We start from the raw sequence: 19,472 nt of genomic DNA on the forward strand, positions 1-19,472 counted from the left end.
TTTTTAGTATAGATTCCTGCCTTGTCTTTCCTCAGTGTGTGCTGGCCATTATCCCCTTGATAGGGCATGTAATTGTTGTGGTGACCAGAGCTTGCACTGGATGTTTAGTGCGGCCTCCTCTTTGCTCTGTGGTTGTCACAGCCCTGTTCAATGCAGGGTCTCCTCCCAGTTGTTGAAGTAGACAGCCCCAGATCCATTTCTGAACTGTGGTGTGAGGCACATGGGACTGGAGCACCCCTGCTGGGAGAGGAGCCACTGAGTTTTCATCTTTAGAGGCTTTCCACTGGAAAGTGCACTCTGTGGTGTTGCCTGTCACCTCTTGTGTGGGATCACAAAGTACACTGTTTTTGACACTGCCCCTGGCCTTGCTTCAACCATGGGCATTCAGGCAACTGGCCCAGGTGTCTGTCAGTCACTGTGCTCACAAAGCCACTAGCACAGATCCTTTGGCACAGAACCGCTGAAGTCAGGCACCAGGACTACCATAGTTGTGTGCCTGGACCCACTGTGGGAGCTACTGAGTCAACTCAGATCCTGGCTCCATCTCCACATATATGTGCCAGAAAAGCCTGCAGCCAGCCCATATCCCAACACCCACCCTAGCCATAGGATAACCAGTAAACTGCTCAGATGTCCTGCAGGCACTGAGTTTGTAAAGCCACCCGCAGCAGGTCAATCTGTGAATTGCACAGCCACAGGGAGAAGACTCAGATTTCAGCCCTACTTCTGAATTCCCACTTGGATCAGCTTGGATTTCAGCCCTGACTCCATGTGTGGGCCAACCTACCAGTGTCTGTGTGCTCCCAGAACTCTTAGAGGTGGAGCTGCACCCACTGTGAGCACACCAGAATAAGGCTGCCATGGCAGGCCCCGTCCCTCCCTTAGGGAGTGTGTTAACAGTGGGGCTGCAAGGCTGGACCCTGGGCTTCTTCCTGCCCATACTGCTGGTTGTGACTTGGACCATACGCCAGCCCCTTCAGACTGTCTGTACACAGCCAACCCCAGTCCTCTCTCTGGGTCTGTCCCCTGAAGCCCGAGTTTCAGCCCTCTGCCCCTGTGTATACCAGCCAGTGTGTGTCTTGGGCTGGGGAGTGCCCGGAGGTGGCACAGCCCCTCTGTGCTGGTCTGTCTCTGTTTTGCCTGCTGCAAACTGGCTGCTGCACTCTTCTCTGAGCCTCTGAATCTTCCTTTCTGTCCTGGATGATCTCCCTACCAATGAAGGGGCTTCCTAAGGTGAGGGAACATTTCCTCTTTCACAGCTCCTTCCCAGGGATGCAGGTCCTGTCCCGATTTCTTTCCTTTTGTCCTACCCAGTTATGTGGTGACCTTTCTTGCAATTTTGGTTTTATGAGATCTTCTGCCAGCATTCAGCAAGCATTCTGTGAGAACTGTTCCACATGTAGATGTATTTTTGATGTATCTGTGGGACGTGAGCTCCACATCCTTTTATTCTGCCATCTTGACCCGGCCCCACTAGCTTCTGATTTTTAAGCCATTTTTAACACCTCAAGTTTTGTTCAAAGAGCTTGCTAGAGAATATGTTACTGTTTTAAATAAACATTGAGAATGTCTGCCATATATATAAAATCTTTCCCTTTAAGTTTTAGTTTTTATTATTACCATATTCTCTTTTAGATCAATAAGAACCAACAATTTTCTTTTGTGTTATTGTTAACAGAAAAAGATATGTCCAAATCAAATTGCTTTCTTCACCATGACAGTATGCAATGAAATCAATTTAAAAAGTTATATCTTGCTGTTATTATTTATTTATATTTTGCGGTACGCGGGCCTCTCACTGTTGGGGCCTCTCCCGTTGTGGAGCACAGGCTCCGGACGCGCAGGCTCAGCGGCCATGGCTCATGGGCCCAGCCGCTCTGCGGCATGTGGGATCTTCCCGGACTGGGGCACGAACCCGTGTCCCCTGCATCGGCAGGAGGACTCTCAACCACTGCGCCACCAGGGAAGCCCCTTGCTGTTATTTTTTCATAAGGTGTTATAGGAAACCCCAGAACACAAGACAGGCCTCAGGATCCCTTTACGGAAAGCTGCTTCAGAGGCAGACCCCATGTGTCCTCTGACCTCGAGAATCAACTGAACTGCATTTCTCCCCACTCCTGACCTGGCATAAAGGAGACAGAATTGGAGTAAGGAGAGAAGATGATGACAAAGTAAGGGTCAACCGAGAGGTCAAGGGAGGTTGCTGATTAGGGTGGAGGGCTGATGAGGATGGAATCTAGAGGGATGCCCATGAGGACCCGAGCTCCCACAGATGGACCAGACATCTGCTCCTGGAAGGTCAGAGCAGGTCAAGGATCACCTGCACACTCTGATGACAGACGGTGATAGGTTTGGGGTGGGCTTTATGGCTCCGACTGGTGCAGTAGTTTCCTTACCTCCAAATTCGTCCTTGCCTTCTTCAAAACATCGTGTGTCCTGGTCACTGAAACGAGAAAGCAGCCCCCAAGGCAGAAATTACCAGTGGGCCCACGCTTGCGTTGGATTTGTGTTCTAAAGCTTGTTTCTGGACACTCAACTCGGGGTCTCTTGCTGCCCCCCACCCCGTGTCCCCTCCTCTGCCTCCACGATTACTGATGGCACAGGAGGTTTAGAGACGTCACATCAGTCTCCCCCATCCCCTAACCTCTCTGGTCTCTGTCCATTCACAGCACAGGTGGCGGACCTGGAAGGACCCCCATTTCCTGTCCATTCCCTGGCTGGGGGCACCCACACTGGCTGAAGATAAACTGTTCCATGCTCTCCTTCTGCTGGTTGGCGGTCTTCAGATGCTCAGCTGTGCTCTGAAGGAGACTCTCCTGTTTGGATAGTTTGGTTCTCAGTTCCAGAAGCTCCCTTTTCATGGACTCTCCCTGGGAAGAAAAACAGGCTCTCTGTCAACGGTCAGAAGGCCTAAAGCACCCTGTGTTCGGTGGCTCTTTACAGCTCCAGATAGGATTCTACCATCTTCTCAAGTAGTTTTGGAGCAGATTTCCCTCATTAAAGCCTCTCAATCCCTCCAGCAGGTGGTGGTGGCTCAGGATGGGCCATGAGGTGGGAGCACTGAGGGCCTGGAAGCCCCGGTGCAGATTAGCAGAGGCTACACTCCTGTTGCTGCGGAGAACCTGACTCCAGGCCACACTGAAGCTCCCAGCTGTGAACAGGAGCTCATGCAGATTTCATGCTGACTATAGTTATATCACTTGGGCACCACAAGTAAGACTTGGTCGTTGGGAATATTACGCCTGGATATCACGCCTGGGGAGCCAGGGCTGGCCTAAGGTAGTCTGCTAGTTGGTTAATATTTGAATATTTGTGCCAATCTCAAGATGGCAAAACAACCCTTTCTTTTTTTCCTTCCCCCCAGCACCACACGGCTTACAAGGCCTTAGTTCCTCCACCCAGGGACTGAACCTGGGCCATGGCAGTGAAAGCACCAAATCCTAACCACTGGACTGCCGGGGAATTCCCCAAACACCCCCTCCTTTGGAATTAGCATAGTTGGGTTCCCTAAAGTATCAGCGATATTATTTGGGGGTTAGAACACCTGGGAGGGATCCTGAAACCTGCCTATCCAAGGTCACCAACCAGAAAGCAGTCTGAGATCTGAGAGCACCACGGGGAGGCTGACTCTCCCCAGGCCTGACCCTGAGACGCAGATGTAAGTGATTTTCTGGGATTCCAGGGGGTGGCTACAAGAGGCTGGGTGACTCCCGGTGACATTCTGTGATCCTGCCTATGTGGACCTGGAGGTGGGGGTGGGCTAGGATGGGAAAGGAGATGTTGATTTTTTTTTTTTTTGCGGTACGCGGGCCTCTCACTGTTGTGGCCTCTCCCGTTGCAGAGCACAGGCTCCGGACGCGCAGGCTCAGCGGCCATGGCTCACGGGCCCAGCCGCTCCGTGGCATGTGGGATCTTCCCGGACCGGGGCATGAACCCGTGTCCCCTGCATCGGCAGGCGGACTCTCAACCACTGCGCCACCAGGGAAGCCCGATGTTGATGTTTTAACATGGTCCTGAACTTCAGTGCAGCCAAACTTCAGAAAGTTAAAGAAACGGAACATTTAGGGGTTACCAGGGCTCTCGTGTCTCTGCCTCCTCCATGTCTTTTCCTTCTGCTCTTTGATTACTTATCCTGGGGGTCAGGGCTGTGGGGAGAGGGGATGGAGTCAGAGCTGCACTGAAAGCAGCCACCGCAGAGGAGAGGTCTGCCTCCATCCTGACAAAAGAACCAAGGCAAAAGGAAGGCCAGCTTATGCTACCAGGGGAAGAAAAGCGAGTATCTGCTCACCACATGCACACGCTCTGGGGAATGGGAACCTCTATCTGTGCAATGCCCTTGATCCTCTGATTTAATATGGCCCACTTTGGTTTTAGGGAAAACACTCTGCTTCCTGACACTCACTGTTTTCTAAATCCTCACATACTTTCTGTGCAGTAATCCGTTCTTGAATTTTGCCAAGGATCCACATCAAAATTTCTTGTCTACAGTTTTTAGTATATATTGTTTTCATCATATTGCAAATAGAGCTATCTGTCCTTTCCTGGTCTTGCAGCATCTCTCTGATCTTCATGGTTTCTCAAAGACTATTGACAGGGATTCTGAGAATAAGGCTCCGGGGCTGTCAGTCGTCTGGGGTGGAATCACCTGGGCCTGGCAGATTGAGCTCATTAAAATCTTACTGTCTTCTCACCTGGGAGGTCTGTCTGGTCTCTCCAGGCATGCAATGGTAATTTAGAAGTTCTACCTTCTCCCTTATCTATGGCTTTTGTTATCTTCCCAAGCAGTGACCTTTCCTCTCACATCTCTTGCTCTGAAGAGGCTAATTTAGAAATAACTCTTGATGTCTCTCTCCTTTTCCACAAGCAATCTTTCATTCTGGGCTTAATCCTTTGGACAATACTCTTAGTCTTTTATGACTATTCAATAAATATAAGTAAAAATAATTTGTTAATTATGATATATTGATTTGATTAAATCAATCAACACTTAGGTTGGACTTCGGTCGGCTCCCCAACCCCCCTCAGCCCACAGAGGAAAGGATGCCCACCTGTGGATGCCCACTGACTAGTGTTGGGAAAGCTCTGGAGGATGTTTTGCTGGTACCTCCAGACACAACTGTATGGTCAGACCATTCAAGATGGCTGTTCTCTTGCTCTCTGTCCATTCTCTGCTGACCAGCCCCTCCTTCACCTACATGACTATCCAATCTGCTTAACTATAGGGCTTAATCAGTAACCACCTACATGCTTGCCCCCACCCCCAGGCTCTGGTTTCCCCGGTGAGCCTACTTGACATCAATTCTCCCTATAAATGGTCGCCTCCCTCACCGAGTAGTGAAGATTGCTGCCTTGTTCTGCCTGCTGTTTGCCGAACACTGTGGAGCGTCGCTCCAGGACCTTTGTTTAGGACTTGTAAGATTCTGTATCTGTTGAACGTTGTTTCTGTCACTGTCTATGGGCTGTTTCTCTGGTGTTGCAGCTGGGGAATTACAAGGCTTGCAGACCTGCACGGTGCAGCCCAACAATAATCGTGAGAATTAGTAACCAAAGAGGAGCCCTGAGTGTATGAGTAGGAGGTGGTGAGGAGATATGGGGATAGCAGATCAGCATGGGAGGGATACACAGAGCTGCAGCAAAGTCCGAAGAAACCTGAGAGAGTGTATAGGCCTCATGTTCCTTCCTTTCCTAGGTCCAAACTAGCTGTGAGTTGTGGGCAGGTAGAACAGGCACTAACTGGAATCTAGTTTGATAACTAATGACAGTATCTGCAGGGGGATTGCACAGAAGTGGTGGATTTCCTAGAGCCCTAGTGCTTGGAGCCTAGGAGTCTGAGGGCCCGTGGTTGGGAATTAGCAGAAAGTAGCCCTTTCTAGAGTGAGAATAGCTATGGGAGTTTGGGGTTGGTAGGTCTGGGTAGCTCTGTTCTCTCCACCTTGTCTCTTTGCTTCTCCAGTTGGTGACTGGTGTGGCCAGGGAGGAAAGGGGCCTGGGAGAGACCACCCACCTCTGGAAGCATGACTGAGCTGAGCCTGAAGCCTCTGGTTTTCTTCCCTAAGGACTCTGTTCTCATTGCAGAGCTGAGGTGTGGACTCCAGGCCCGGACTGTAGAAGTTAGAGGTGGGTCCTGTCCCAGGAAGTGCAAGCAGGCAAGTTACACATTTGGGTAACAGACGCTCTCTGTGTTGCTCATTCTGTATCTCCAAAGATACTATCCCAACCCAGCAGAAAACCCAGAGCACTCGCATCCTGGGCCTAAAGCCTGACGGGCTGAATGCCTGGCTTTCCTGTGGCTCCTCTGAGTGGGTTCTGTGTGTGCATTACCACGTGCCCTGGCTGTAGCTGTTCAGGAGGCCCTTTCCCCTAAATAGCTGCTGCTGAGGTGTGGGCAGGACAAGGGCGTATGGAAGGGACGGCTTCCAAGTGTCAGCAGCCTGGCGGGGGTGGGGGAGGAAGGCCACCTCGGTAAGCGGCTGGAGGAGGCCCTGCAGACCTGGCTCTACCACTTGCCAATCACAGGACCAGGACACAGAAGTCAGCAGGCAGATATGAGCAGATTCGGATGGAAGAGAAGTCAGAGGATCCTGGGGACCAGACCTGGTTAGACCTGCCGCAAGGAAAGTTACTCTCTGAGCTCAGATACAGCTGCAACGGGAGCATAGTACTTGCCCCCTGCCTTGCTGGTGTAAGGAGCAAATACAGAAAAGCAGACCTCAGTGCTTTGAAATCTGCGAAGGTCTGCCTAGGGGTTGACCTCCAGCAGCTCCCTAATTACAACCAGAAACAGGAAGACCTGGGCCTCTCCTACCGCTTCCGCGGGCAGTGGAGCTGAGCCTGTGTTCCAGCTGCTCCCGCAGGCGGTCGTTAATGCAGATGGACTCCTCCAGGCGCTGGCGCAGGTTCCGGATTTCACCAAGGTGCTCCTCTAGCAGGTCAGTCCCTGCAGTCACCGAGCAGGACAGGAGGAGGTGGGAGATGGAGAATCCTGGTCACTAGTGGGGCCCACATGGGGGGTGTGGGGTTTGGCCAGTGGCCTCTCAGCAAGATCCCTAAACATCACCGGTCTCTCTCACGGGCATCCAGGAGCTCAGGTGACTTTGTTTAAAGAGTAAATTGGCTTCAAACACAGGACAGCTGGTGCTAACCAAGCCCCATGGGCCTCCTCCCATGCAGGGGTTCGTGTAAGGGAGTTGTAATTGTACATGTACAGCTACCAGGGTAACTGGTAAGTGTAAGGGGTTTTACATGGTTTAGAAAAATCACTGAAGGCTGTGGATCTCAGCCTAGGACCTAGACAGGTGTGGCCATTTCCTGAGTTGACTTCGAGTGTAATAGGGAAGGCCTCACTCTACCCTAACACCTTTCCTCTTACTGACCCTTGACTGAACATTCGTTAGCAAGGGACAAAGCCCTTCCTCCACCCTTAGAGTGAAGGCCTAAGGTAAAAGATAGTACCTCATGTCAACTCATCCTATGTGATTAATGACTAGTACCCAATGCTTCCCTCAAATTACTTTTAATCTGGAAAAAAGAAACAGTCTGCGCTGATCCAGGGATCTGAAGGCTGATGAGAGAGTTGGAGAAAACACCCTCAAGAAAATAAAAAAGATGCGGTAAAGAGCAGTGGGTGGGGTGCTGATGACCAACTACGTCAACTGCCTCATTTTGCTTTGGACGCAGCCTTTTTCTGAAAATCACAATTCTCTTGCTGTTGGAACTGGGCTGCATCCCAGCCTTCAGCTGTACAGCTAAACCTCTCCAGCTGGTAAGATGTCTCTCAGACCTGACCAGGAGAGTTTGGAGGGAGAGGGAGAGTTTGGTTTTGTACACAGGATTTATGTAAGGGGTAGGGATCTGTGTAGAAATAGCGCCACCCCCCCTTTCTGTAACAACTCCTGATTGATGGAAGAATGTTCTGTGACTGTTCATGACTGGCATTCTGGAAGGGTCTGAGAGTGGGCTGTGAGGGGACCAGGATGCAGGGACAGAGAAGAATGAATGTGACAGCACAGAGGTAGCCACGGACTTTCTCATACCCTTGCTCAGCACCGAGGCCCTGGGCACAGAGGATAACGGATGCACTTAGGAAGGACTGAGCACTGCTAGGGCCCTTTCCTTTTATCCCCACTCTGTGAGGCAGATACTAGAGGAGAAATGGAAAACACTACCCAGATAGGAAAGGCATGGATCCTAACTGAGATTTCATTTCACTGGCTGACATGCTCGGCTTTGTGCTTTACCTGTGGGTTTGGAGTTAAGCTGGTACATGGGGGAGCCTGAAGATGGTTCCCCAGATATGCTCCCTTTCTGAGGCCTCATCATGTCCCACTGGCCTCTGCTGCCCAAGTACCCAGGCTCGAGGATTCTGCCCAGTTCTATGGTGCCCCTCAGAGGAGAGACGGGCTGGGCAGGGTTGAGGTAGTGGGAAGAGCTGGCTTCTAAATGGTTGGTTGGCAATGTGGCTGGGGAAGCAGGATGAACATTGCTGACACCTGGGCAGAATGAAACATGCATGAGAAGCAGTATCAGAACAGAAGGATCGGCAAGGAAGCATGTGATTGCTAAGAACAGACACTAAAGGGGACATGGCTATCAGAGGTCCCAGTCTGCTGGGAAATTCCAATTAGATGAGGATTCCCATCCTAGAGGCTATAACTTTTCACCCCTTGTATTTGCTAGCATGAGACACCAAGAGGTAGGGGATGAATAACGTATCAGAAAGTCACTAGTGTACACAAAAGGGAAGTCCAGTGGCCCTAATCCTGGCTCCTGTGATAATTCTTCATGACAGATTCCAGGGAAGTTCCAGAAGTAGAACTCACTGGGAAAATCAGAGGTTAAGAGTGTGATGGGCCATAGCATTGAGCACACCTGTGAACGGGAACATTTGTGTCCCTATGAGTACTTGCTGTACCCAGAAGCTAACCTGCCAGCTTTTGGGGTTGTCAGAAGAGGAAGGGGGTATAAATCCAGCTAGACGTGGCGGCCCCAGTTACTCCAGAGTGAGGAACTTCTTTGCTGAGGCTGGGGGAGGTTCTAGGTAAGGCAAGAGGTGATTTCATTCTTACCCAACATGGTTCCGGGAACTGGAATATGTCATCACTCATGTCTAAAGTCATGAACACTCTTCCATGGGGGAGGGAGGGCCTTTCATTTCATAGGCTGGTGCTTTCATAGATCCTATGAAATCATGGGCCTTCCCATTATCTCTGCTTCTGTGTAAAAAGAAGCCCAACTTGGTGGAGAGAGGGAAAGATGTGAACAGGGCCATAGTTTAGGATATTCACATTCAGAAAACTACCTTCTTCCAGGGATTATCAATATGGGCAGTAGGTAGCTCCACCTAAGAACTAGGAGTGAGGAGTGAGGTCATGGATTAAGTGTTCAGTGGCTTTTATGGCCAAATATGTTGCTAAGGTTTCTTCCAAAATAATGTATTCTTATGCATTTGCTCGTTTGCAACTCCAAAGGCCCAAAGCCATATTTCCCTGTTGCCTTGTGGTCCTTGTCATCATCTTCAGTCAATTTAACCTGTAAATTGAAAGTCTCTATATCATTACATAATCTTAGAGATAGAAATATATGTACAGCTTGTTTACCTGAAAAGACTGCTGTTTCTCTGTGGACCAGTGGAGTTGAGCAGAATTCTTTTGTTTTCAATAAGTCATCTCAGATTTTTTTCTAGACGATGATGATTTTTCTATTCATGGTAACATTTTTATAAAGAACATATACTACCTTAGTTGAGTCCTATTGAGAAAATGGTTCCCATTGTACAAAATAAATCATCACTCTCAACTAGCTTTTCCCCACTGAGCAAGTTCTGGCCAACACTTCAGAGGTTTTTAATAAGCTTGGTAATAATTGCTTAATACATGGTATTAAGGTTATTTTTAATAACATTTCAAATAGATCAGTGCAATGTGACTTTGGGCAAGTCACTTAACTTTTTAGGTTTCAATTATCTCAGTTTAGGAAGAATTTGGTTAACTATTTTTTTCTGCTACAGATACACTTTTGAGTTTCCCCACACAGCAGTGTCATCCCTCAGTTTATATGGGAGTTGTGATGGAGGTGTGACCCCAACTTTGAAAAGCAATCTGCTCACTCCTTCCTTCACTTAGTCATGACTGCTTAGTGGAACACTTGGAAATTGTGGACATTGTCACTCTTGTGAAACCACCAGCCTAGCCAATCCCAGCAGAGTTATAGTGCGCACATATCAGGGGAACTTTCCACATTTCCAGCTCACAAACCATGGGATGATGTAAGTTAGAAGATGACTCTCTGTCTTGCCCACATCTCTCTTCCTGACCCCAGCTGCTGTGCCTCTAAACGTTATTGTAACTGTGTGGAATATATCCTTTCCACCCTGATCATGGCTTATATTTCCCCATGTACATCTGAAACACAACCACAGGTTCCTGGCATGTGCCAATCCAGGTAGATCCAGCACCTGTTGCATAGAAACTGCCCTTGCATCTTCTCTTGTTGAATATACCAGTTGTCCAAAGGCAGATAAAAGTAACATTAGATTTACTACATGTATTCAAGGAGACATATGTGAAATTTTTAAATGCCTTTGACAAGTAGGAAAGAGATACTATGGAATTGTAATGAAATTCATAAGTTACATATAGAGTTTAATTCTCATAGAAACTTAAAAAAAAAACTACAGTCAACAGAAGAGGAAGTAGGGGGATAGGCATGCCAAAACTGACTTCAAGTTATATAAAACCCAATATGTTGCCATGGGGGGAATTTGAATCAACATTATAATGGGATATATCAAGAATAATAAAGTTGGGAGGAATATACCTTTGCTAAATTAACTAGTCATAAGCTTAAGTGAAGTAGAGTATTATTCTCAAATTGTCTCCACGCTCAGAAGTATATGAAAGATTGGTACAGACTAAAAGAAGAATGTGTACAATTTTACATTTTTCTTCGAGGAAAAGCACCAAGGACAATTCAAATAGAAACAGACTGATGAATGACCTGAATATAGCCCTCAATAAATGAAAGCTACTGGGAAGTATTGCTGCCTTGTTGGTTTTCTCTGTACACACAAGACTGAACAAGGAGAAATTCTCAGATTTTAGAGTGTTTGCAAGGATCAGAAATTGCAGGAAGCCAGAAATTGAAAGGGGCTGTAGGGAAGGATGGTCTCCTTCATTGGAGGCCTTCAGAGAGGAGATAAAGAGCCTTTACTCTGAGTTATTGAGCCCTGTTCTCTGTGGCCAGCATCCTAAGGTGATGTGGGGTCTGATAAAGCTTCCTGACTTACAAGGTGTATCTCAGGGGGCTGCATTTAAACCAGAAGAATCACAGCCTTCTCATTTCCAGCATAATTCAAAAACACCTTTGTTTTCATTAGAGTTATTCACTGTTGCTTGTTTCTCTTCTCACACACTTTTGGATCCTTCACTTCCACCTCCTGGCTGTACCTCTCTTTGTCCTCCCACCCACAAATGGCTCCAGAGCGCACATGGCTGAGGAAGCAGTTATCTGTATACCATTCCCTAGGGCTGACTCTTCACTTAGGAGCTGCTTGTGCTACCATATTCAGATATGACCTCTTTGTCACCTGACCTCTTTATATATATATTTTAAATTTTAGTATATATATTTTTATAATATTGTGTTTCAGGTGTACAGCAAAGTTATTCAGTTATACATATATATTTTTACAGATTCTTTTCCTTTATAGGTTATACAAGTTATTGAATATAGTTCCCTGTGCTATACAGTAAAACCTTGTTGTTTATTTTATATATAGTAGTGTATATCTGTTAATCCCAAGCTCCTAATTTATCCCTTTGGTAAATTTATCTCTTATTTCCCCTTTGGTAACCATAAGTTTGTTCCTATGTGAGTCTATTTCTGTTTTGTGAATAAATTCATTTGTATTATTTTTTAGATTCCACATATAAGTGATATCATATAATTGTCTTTCTCTGACTTCACTTAGTATGATAATCTCATAATCTCTCAACAGAGAGATTAGTATGATAGATTAGTATTAGAGATTAGTATTACAGAGATTAGTATGATAGATTAGTATTAGAGATTAGTATGATAATCTCTCAACAGCAATCTCTGTTGCTGCAAATGGCAATATTTCATTCTTTTTTATGACTGACTAATTTCCATTGTATATATATTATATGTACCACATCTTCTTTATCCATTCATCTGTCGATGGACACTTAGGTTGCTTCCGTGTCTTGTCTATTGTAAATAGTGCTTCCATGAACATTGGGATGCAGTTATCTTTTCAAATAGGGTTTTTGTCATTTCTGAACATACACCAAGGAGTGGGGTTGCTGGATCATATGGTAACTCTATTTTACTTTTTTAAGGAACCCATATTGTTTTCCATAGTGGCTGCACCAATTTTCATTCCCACAATCAGTGTAGGGGTCCCTTTTCTTCACACCCTCTCCAGCATTTAATATTTGTAGGCTTTTTGGTGATGGCCATTCTGACCAGTGTGAGGTGATACCTCATTGTAGTTTTGATTTGCATTTCTCTAATAATTAGCAGTGTTGAACATCTTTTCATGTGCGTTTTGGCCATCTGTATGTCTTCTTTGGAGAAATGTCTATTTAGATCTTCTGCCCATTTTTCCATTGGGTTGTTTGTGTTTTTTTTGATATTGAGATGCATGAGCTGTTTGTATATTTTGGAAATTAATCCCTTGTCAGTCACATTGTTTGCAAATATTTTTTCCCAGTCCGTAGGTTGTCTTTTCATTTTGTTTATGATTTCCTTTGCTGTGCAAAAGATTTTAAGTTTCATTAGGTCCCATTTGTTTATTTTTGTCTTTACTTTCACTACTCTAGGAGGTGGATCCAAAAAGATATTGCTGCAATTTATGTCAAAGAGTGTTCTTCCTATGTTTTCCATTAAGAGTTTTTATAGTATCTGGCCTTACATTTAGATCTTTAATCTATTTAGGGTTTATTCTTGTGAATGGTGTTAGAGAGTGTTCTAATATCATCCTTCTACATTGTAGCTGTCCAGTTTTCCTAGCACCACTTAATGAAGAGACTGTCTTTTCGCCATTGTATATTCTTGCCTCCTTTGTCATAGATTAGTTGACCATAGGTGCTTGGGTTTATCTCTGGACTTTTTGTCTTATTCCATTGATGCATATTTCTGTTTTATTGCCAGTACCAAACTGTTTTGATTACTGTAGCTTATTACAGTAATATTAATCAATAATATTACTGATTATTATAATCTCAAGATGAGGAGCCTGATTCCTCCAGCTTCGTTTTTCTTTCTCAAGATTGCTTTGGCTATTTGGGGTCTTTTGTGTTTCCATACAAATTACAAAAATTTTTGTTCTAATTCTGTGAAAAATGGCATTGGTAATTTGATAGCTATTGCATTGAATCTACAGATTGCTTTGGGTAGTATAGTAATTTTGACAATATTGATTCTTCCAGTACAAGAACATGGTATATCTTTCGATCTGTTTGTGTCATCTTAGATTTCTTTCATCAGTGTTACAGATTTCAGAATACAGGTCTTTTGCCTCCTTAGGTAAGTTTATTCCTAGGTATTTTATTCTTGTTGATGTGATGGTAAATGGAAATTTCTCTTTGTGATCTTTCATTATTAGTGTATAGAAATGCAAGAGATTCCTGTGTATTAATTTTGTATCCTGAAACTTTACCGAATTCATTGATGAGCTCTAGTAGTTTTCTGGTAGCATTTTTAGGATTTTCTATGTATGGTATCATGTCTGCAAACAATGACACTATTACTTCTTCTTTTCCAATTTTGATTCCTTTTTTTTTTTTTTAAGAAGAGGTTGGGGGTAGGAGTTTATTAATTAATTTATTTATTTTTGCTGTGTTGGGTCTTTGTTTCTGTGCGAGGGCTTTCTCTAGTTGTGGCAAGTGGGGGCCACTCTTCATCACGGGGTGTGCGGGCCTCTCACTATCACAGCCTCTCTTGTGGCGGAGCACAGGCTCCGGACGCACGCAGGCTCAGTAGTTGTGGCTCACGGGCCTAGTTGCACCGTGGCATGTGGGATCCTCCCAGACCAGGGCTCGAACCCGTGTTCTCTGCATTAGCAGGCAGATTCTCAACCACTGTGCCACCAGGGAAGCCCTGGATTCCTTTTATTTCTTCTTCTTCTCTGATTGCTGTGGCTAGGACTTCCAAATCTATGTTGAATAATAGTGGTGAGAGTGGACATCCTTGTCTTGTTCCTGATCTAAGAGGAAATGATTTGTTTTTCACCGTTGAGAATGAATATAGCTGTGGGTTTGTCATATATGCCCTTTGCTATGTTGAGGTAGTTTCCCTCTATGCCCACTTTCTGGAGAGTTTTTAGTATAATTGGGTATTGAATTTTGTCAAAAGCTTTTTCTGCATCTATTGAGATGATCATATTGTTTTTATTCTTCGGTTTGTTAATGTGGTGTGTCACATTGATTGATTTGCATATATTGAAGAATCCTTGCATCCTTGGGATAAATCCCACTTGATCATGGTGTATGATCCTTTAAATGTGTTGTTGGATTTGGCTTGCTAGTATCTTGTTGAGTGTTTTTGCATCTATATTCACCAGTGATGTTGGCCTGTAATTATCTTCTTTATGGTATTCTCTCTGGTTTTGGTGTCAGGGTGATGGTGGCCTCATAGTTGAGCTTGGGTGCGTTCCTTCCTCTGCAATTTTTTGGAATAGTTTCAGAAGGATAGGTGTTAACACTTCTCTAAATGTTTGACAGAATTTGCCTGTGAAGCCATCTGGTCCTGGACTTTTGTTTGTTGAAAGTTTTTAAGTCAGTTTCCATTTCAGTACTTGTTATTGGTCTGTTCATATTTTCTATTTCTTCCTGGTTCAGTCTTGGAGGTTTGTACCTTTCTAAGAATTTGTTCATTTCTTCTAGGTGTGCATTTTATTGGCATGTAGCTTTTTGTAGAAATCTCTTGTGATCCTTTGTATTTCTCTGCTGTCAGTTATATCTTTTTCATTTCTAATTTTATTGATTTGAGCCCTCTCCTTTTTTTTTCTTGATAAGTCTAGCTAAAGGTTTATCAATTTTGTTTATCTTTTCAAAGAACCAGATTTTCATTTCATTGATCTTTTCTATTGTTTTCTTTGTCTCTATTTTGTTTATTTCTACTTTGCTCTTTATGATTTCTTTCTTTCTTCTAACTTTGGGTTTTGTTTGTTCTTCTTTCTCTAGTTGCTTTAGGTGTAAGTCTAGGTTGTTTATCTGAGATTTTTCTTGTTTCCTGAGGTAAGATTGTATTGCTATAAATTTCCTTCTTAGAACTGCTTTTGCTGCATCCCATAGGTTTTGGATCATTCTGTTTTCATGTCATTTTTCTCTAGGTATTTTTAAATTTACACTTTAATTTCTTCAGTGATCCATTGGTTGTTTAGTAACATATTGTTTAGCCTCCATGTGTTTGTGTTTTACAGTTTTTTTTCCTGTAATTTACCTCTAATCTCATAGAGTTGTGGTTGAAAAAGATATGACTTCAGTTTTCTTAAGTTTACCGAGGCTTGATTTGTGGCCCAAGATGTAATCTATCCTGAAGAATGTTACTTGTGCACTTGAGAAGAAAGTGTGTTCTGTTGCTTTAGTATGGAATGATCTAAAAATATCAATTAATTCCATTTGGTCTAATTTGTCATTTTAGTCTGTGTGTTTCCTTGTTAATTTTCTGTCCGGATGCTCCGTCCACTGGTGTAAGTTGGGTGTTAAAGTCCCCCACTATTATTGTGTTACTGTCGATTACCCCTTTTATGGCATTAGCATTTGCCTTATGTATTGAGGTGCTCCTATGTTGGGTGCATATATATTAACAATTATTATATCTTCTTCTTGGACTGAGCCCGTGATCATTATGTAGTGTCCTTCCTTGTCTCTTGTAAGAGTCTTTATATTTTATTTATTTAAAAAATTCTTCCACTCCCCCAGCTTTATTGAGATATAATTGACATATAATATTGTGTAAGTTTAAGGTATTTAATGTGATGATTTGATATATGTGTACATATTGTGATATTTTTAGGACATAATGTTGATGCATCCTTCACCTCTCATGATCACAATTTTTGATTGGTCTTATGGTGAGAATATTTAAGATTTACTGAATTAGCAGTTTTCAATATACAATACAGTATCAGTAACTACAGTCACTATGATATACATTAGATTCCCAGAACTTTTTCATTGTGTAGCTGGAAGTTTAGGTTTAGATTACTTCCATATCTTGGCTATTGTGAATAATGCTGCAATTAACATGAGAGTGCATATATTTCTTTGATACCTTGTTTTCATTTCTTTCTTTCTGGACTACATACCCAGAAGTGAAATTGCTGGGTCATATGGTAGTTCTGTTTGTAATTTTTTGAGGCACCTTCACACTGTTTTCCATAATGGCTGAACCAGTTTACATTCCCACCAACAGTGCACAATTGTTCCCTTTTCTCCAACATTTATTATTTGTCATCTTTTTGATGATAGCCATTCTGACAGGTATGAGGGGATATCTCATTGTGGTTTTGATTTGCATTTCCCTGATAATTAGTGATGTTGAACATCTTTTCATGGACCCATTGGCCATTTGGATGTCTTCTTTTGAAAAATGTCTATTCAAGTCCTCTGCCCACTTTTATTTTTAATAGCTTTATTGGAGTATAATTGCTTTACAATGGTGTTCTAGTTTCTGCTGTATAGCAAAGTGAATCAGGTATATGTATACATATATCCCCATATCACCTCCCTCTTGTGTCTCCCTCCCACCCTCCCTATATTAAAGTCTATTTTGTCTGATATGAGTATTGGTACTCCAGCTTTCTTTTGATTTCTGTTTGCATGGGATATCTTTTTCCATCCCCTCACTTTCAGTCTGCATGTATCCCTAGGTCTGAAGTGAATCTCTTGTAGACAGCATACATACCAGTCTTGTTTTTGTATCCATTCAGCCAGTCTATGTCTTTTGGAGCATTTAATCCATTTACATTTAAGGTAATTATTGATATGGATGTTCCTATTGCCATTTTCTTAATTGTTTTGGATTTGTTTTTATCAGTGTTCTTCCCTTCCTCTTTTGTTCTCTTCTCTTGTGGTTTGATGACTGTCTTCAGTGTTGTGTTTGGGTTGCTTTATCTTTTTTGTGTGTGTATCTATTGTAGATTTTTGGTTTGCATTTCCCATGAGGTCTTGATATAGCAGTCTACATATGTACAAAGTTGTTTCAAGTTGCTGGTATCTTAATTCCAAATGCAATTCCCATTTCCTGCAGTTATACTCTCCTCTTCTCATGGTTGCTGCTTTTGAGATCATTTTGTGCCTGGATGATTTTCTATTACTACTTTATGTTTGCCTTCACTAGTGAGCTTTCCCATTTGTGATTTTCTTGCTTCTAGTTGTGCCCTCTTTTTTTCCCCTCCTAGAAAAGTTCCTTTAGCATTTGTTGTAAGCCTGGTTTGGTGGTACTGAATTCTCTTAGCTTTTGCTTGTCTGTAGAGCTTTCTATTTCTCCGTCAAATCTGAACAAGAGCCTTGCTGGGTAGAGTGTTCTTGGTTGTAGGTTGTTCCCTTCCATCACTTTAAATATATCCTGCCACTCTTTTCTGGCCTGCAGAGTTTCTGCTGACAAATCAGCTGATAACTTTATGGGGATTCCCTTGTATGTTATTTCTTGCTTTTCCCTTGTTGCTTTTTATATATTTCCTTGTATTTATTTTTTGTCAGTTTGATTAATATGCATCTTGGCACGTTCCTCCTTGGGTTTATCCTGTATGGGACTTTCTGCACTTCCTGGACTTGAGTGACTTTTTCCTTTCCCATGTTAGGGAAGTTTTGGCTATAATTTTTTCAAGTATATTCTCAGGTCCTTTCCCTTTCATTTCTTCTTCTTGGACCCCTATATTGTGAATGTTGGTGCATTTACTGTTGTCCCCAAAGTCTCTGAGGCTGTCCTCATTTCTTTTCAATTTTTTTTCTTCCTTCTGTTCTGTGGCAGTGATTTCCACCACTCTGTTTTCCAGCTCACTTGTTTGTTCTTCTGCCTCAGTTATTTGGCTATTGATTCCTTCCAGTGTGTTTTTCATTTCAGTTACTGTGTTCGTCTCCGTTTGTTTGTTCTTTAAATCTTCTTTCTCTTTGTTAAATATTTATCTTTCCAGTCTGTGCCTCCATTCATTTTCTGAGATTTTGAATCATATTTACTACCATTACTCTGAATTCTTTTTCAGGTAGATTGCCTATCTCCTCTACATTTAGTTGTTCTTGTGGGTTTTTATCTTGCTCCTTTGTCTGCAACATATTTCTCTGTTGTCTCATTTTGTCTGACTTTCTGTGTTTGTGGTCTCTTTTCCAAAGGCTGCAGGATCATAGTTCCTCTTGCTTCTGGTGTCGGCGCCCCGTGGGTGAGGTTGGTCCAGGGGCTTGTGTAGGTGTCCTGGTGGGAGGGACTGCTGCCTGCCCTCTAGTGGGTGGAGCTGAGTCTTGTCTCTCTGGTAGGCAGGGCCGTGTCAAGGGGTGTGTCTTGAGGAGGCTGTGAGTTCAGTATGACTTTAGACAGCCTGTCTTTTGATGGGTGGGCCTGTGTTCCTAACTTGTTGGTTGTTTGGCCTGAGGCTTTCCAGCACTGGAGCCTGCAATTGTTGGGTGGGGCCAGGTCTTGGTGCCAAAATGCAGACCTCTGGGAGAGCTCACACTGATCAATATTCCCTGTGGCCTCTGCTACCAGTGTCCTTGCCCCTACAGTGAGCTATAGCCCACTTTTCCCTCCCCGTGAAATCCTTTAAGACCTCTAGGTAGGTCAAGCCCAGGTTCCTATGGAGGTACTGCTTTGTGCTGGGCCCCAGTGCACATGAGACCTTGTGTGCACCCTCCAAGAGTGGAGTCTCTGTTTTCCCCAGCCCTGTGGAGCTCTTACACTCAAGCCCTGCTGGCCTTCAAGGCTAAATGTTCTGGTGGTTCTTCCTCATGATGCCAGACACTCAGACTGTCTTGGAGAGCTACTTTTATGTGGGAATTTCCCTGTGTATCCTGTGTGGGTTTAACATTTTTTGGTGCGAGGGCTGTTTTTAGTAGAGATATCTGCCACTTCTTTCCTGAGTTATGCTGGCCATTATCCCCTTGACAGGAGGTGTGACTGACGCTGTGGTAGCCAGAGCCCACACTGGATTTGAGCAGAGCCTCCCCTTTGCTCTGTGGTTGTCACTGCCTTGTCGGGGCGGAGTCTGTTCCCTATTTGTTGGAGTAGAGGCCCCCAGATCTGTTTCTTAGCTGTATTTTTGATCTGTGGTGTGAAGTAGGTGAGATTGGAGCACGGCCACTGGGAGAGAAGCCACTGAGTGTTCCTCCTCTGGAGCTGTTCACCCATGGGTGTGCTCTATTATGTCACCTTTCATCCATTGTGTGAGCTCTTGGATGACACTGTTGTTGGCACTGCTCTCAGACCCACCTTATCTGTGGTTATGCAGGCAA

The 19,472-nt window shown here is 44.1% G+C and overlaps 1 protein-coding gene across 1 annotated transcript; it reads right to left on the reverse strand.

Moving 5' to 3' along the window:
- Positions 1–4,068: 4,068 nt before the first annotated feature.
- On the reverse strand, positions 4,069–8,549 carry LOC132596767 (myomegalin). The gene is made up of 5 exons (XM_060293604.1): positions 8,238–8,549; positions 6,806–6,937; positions 6,005–6,124; positions 5,329–5,479; positions 4,069–4,216 (listed from the first exon to the last, which is right to left on the reverse strand). Exons 1-5 carry the CDS (start codon positions 8,509–8,511, stop codon positions 4,069–4,071), a joined length of 825 nt encoding a protein of 274 aa, XP_060149587.1. The 5' UTR covers positions 8,512–8,549.
- Positions 8,550–19,472: the final 10,923 nt, after the last annotated feature.

Source organism: Globicephala melas, chromosome 1 (genome assembly GCF_963455315.2).
Source record: "Globicephala melas chromosome 1, mGloMel1.2, whole genome shotgun sequence".
Taxonomy (NCBI): Eukaryota; Metazoa; Chordata; class Mammalia; order Artiodactyla; family Delphinidae; genus Globicephala; species Globicephala melas.

What these genes read in the sequence shown, in the direction of transcription:
- LOC132596767 (XM_060293604.1), bottom strand. Translation starts at nt 8,511, where the DNA reads ATGCATGTTTCATTCTGCCCAGGTGTCAGCAATGTTCATCCTGCTTCC. An exon ending in GCTTAACTCCAAACCCACAG is followed by an intron (nt 6,938 to 8,237) that starts GTAAAGCACAAA and finishes CGGTGACTGCAG; the next exon opens with GGACTGACCTGCTAGAGGAG. An exon ending in GCAGCAATCTTCACTACTCG is followed by an intron (nt 4,217 to 5,328) that starts GTGAGGGAGGCG and finishes TTCTTTTGTCAG; the next exon opens with GATGGAGGCAGACCTCTCCT.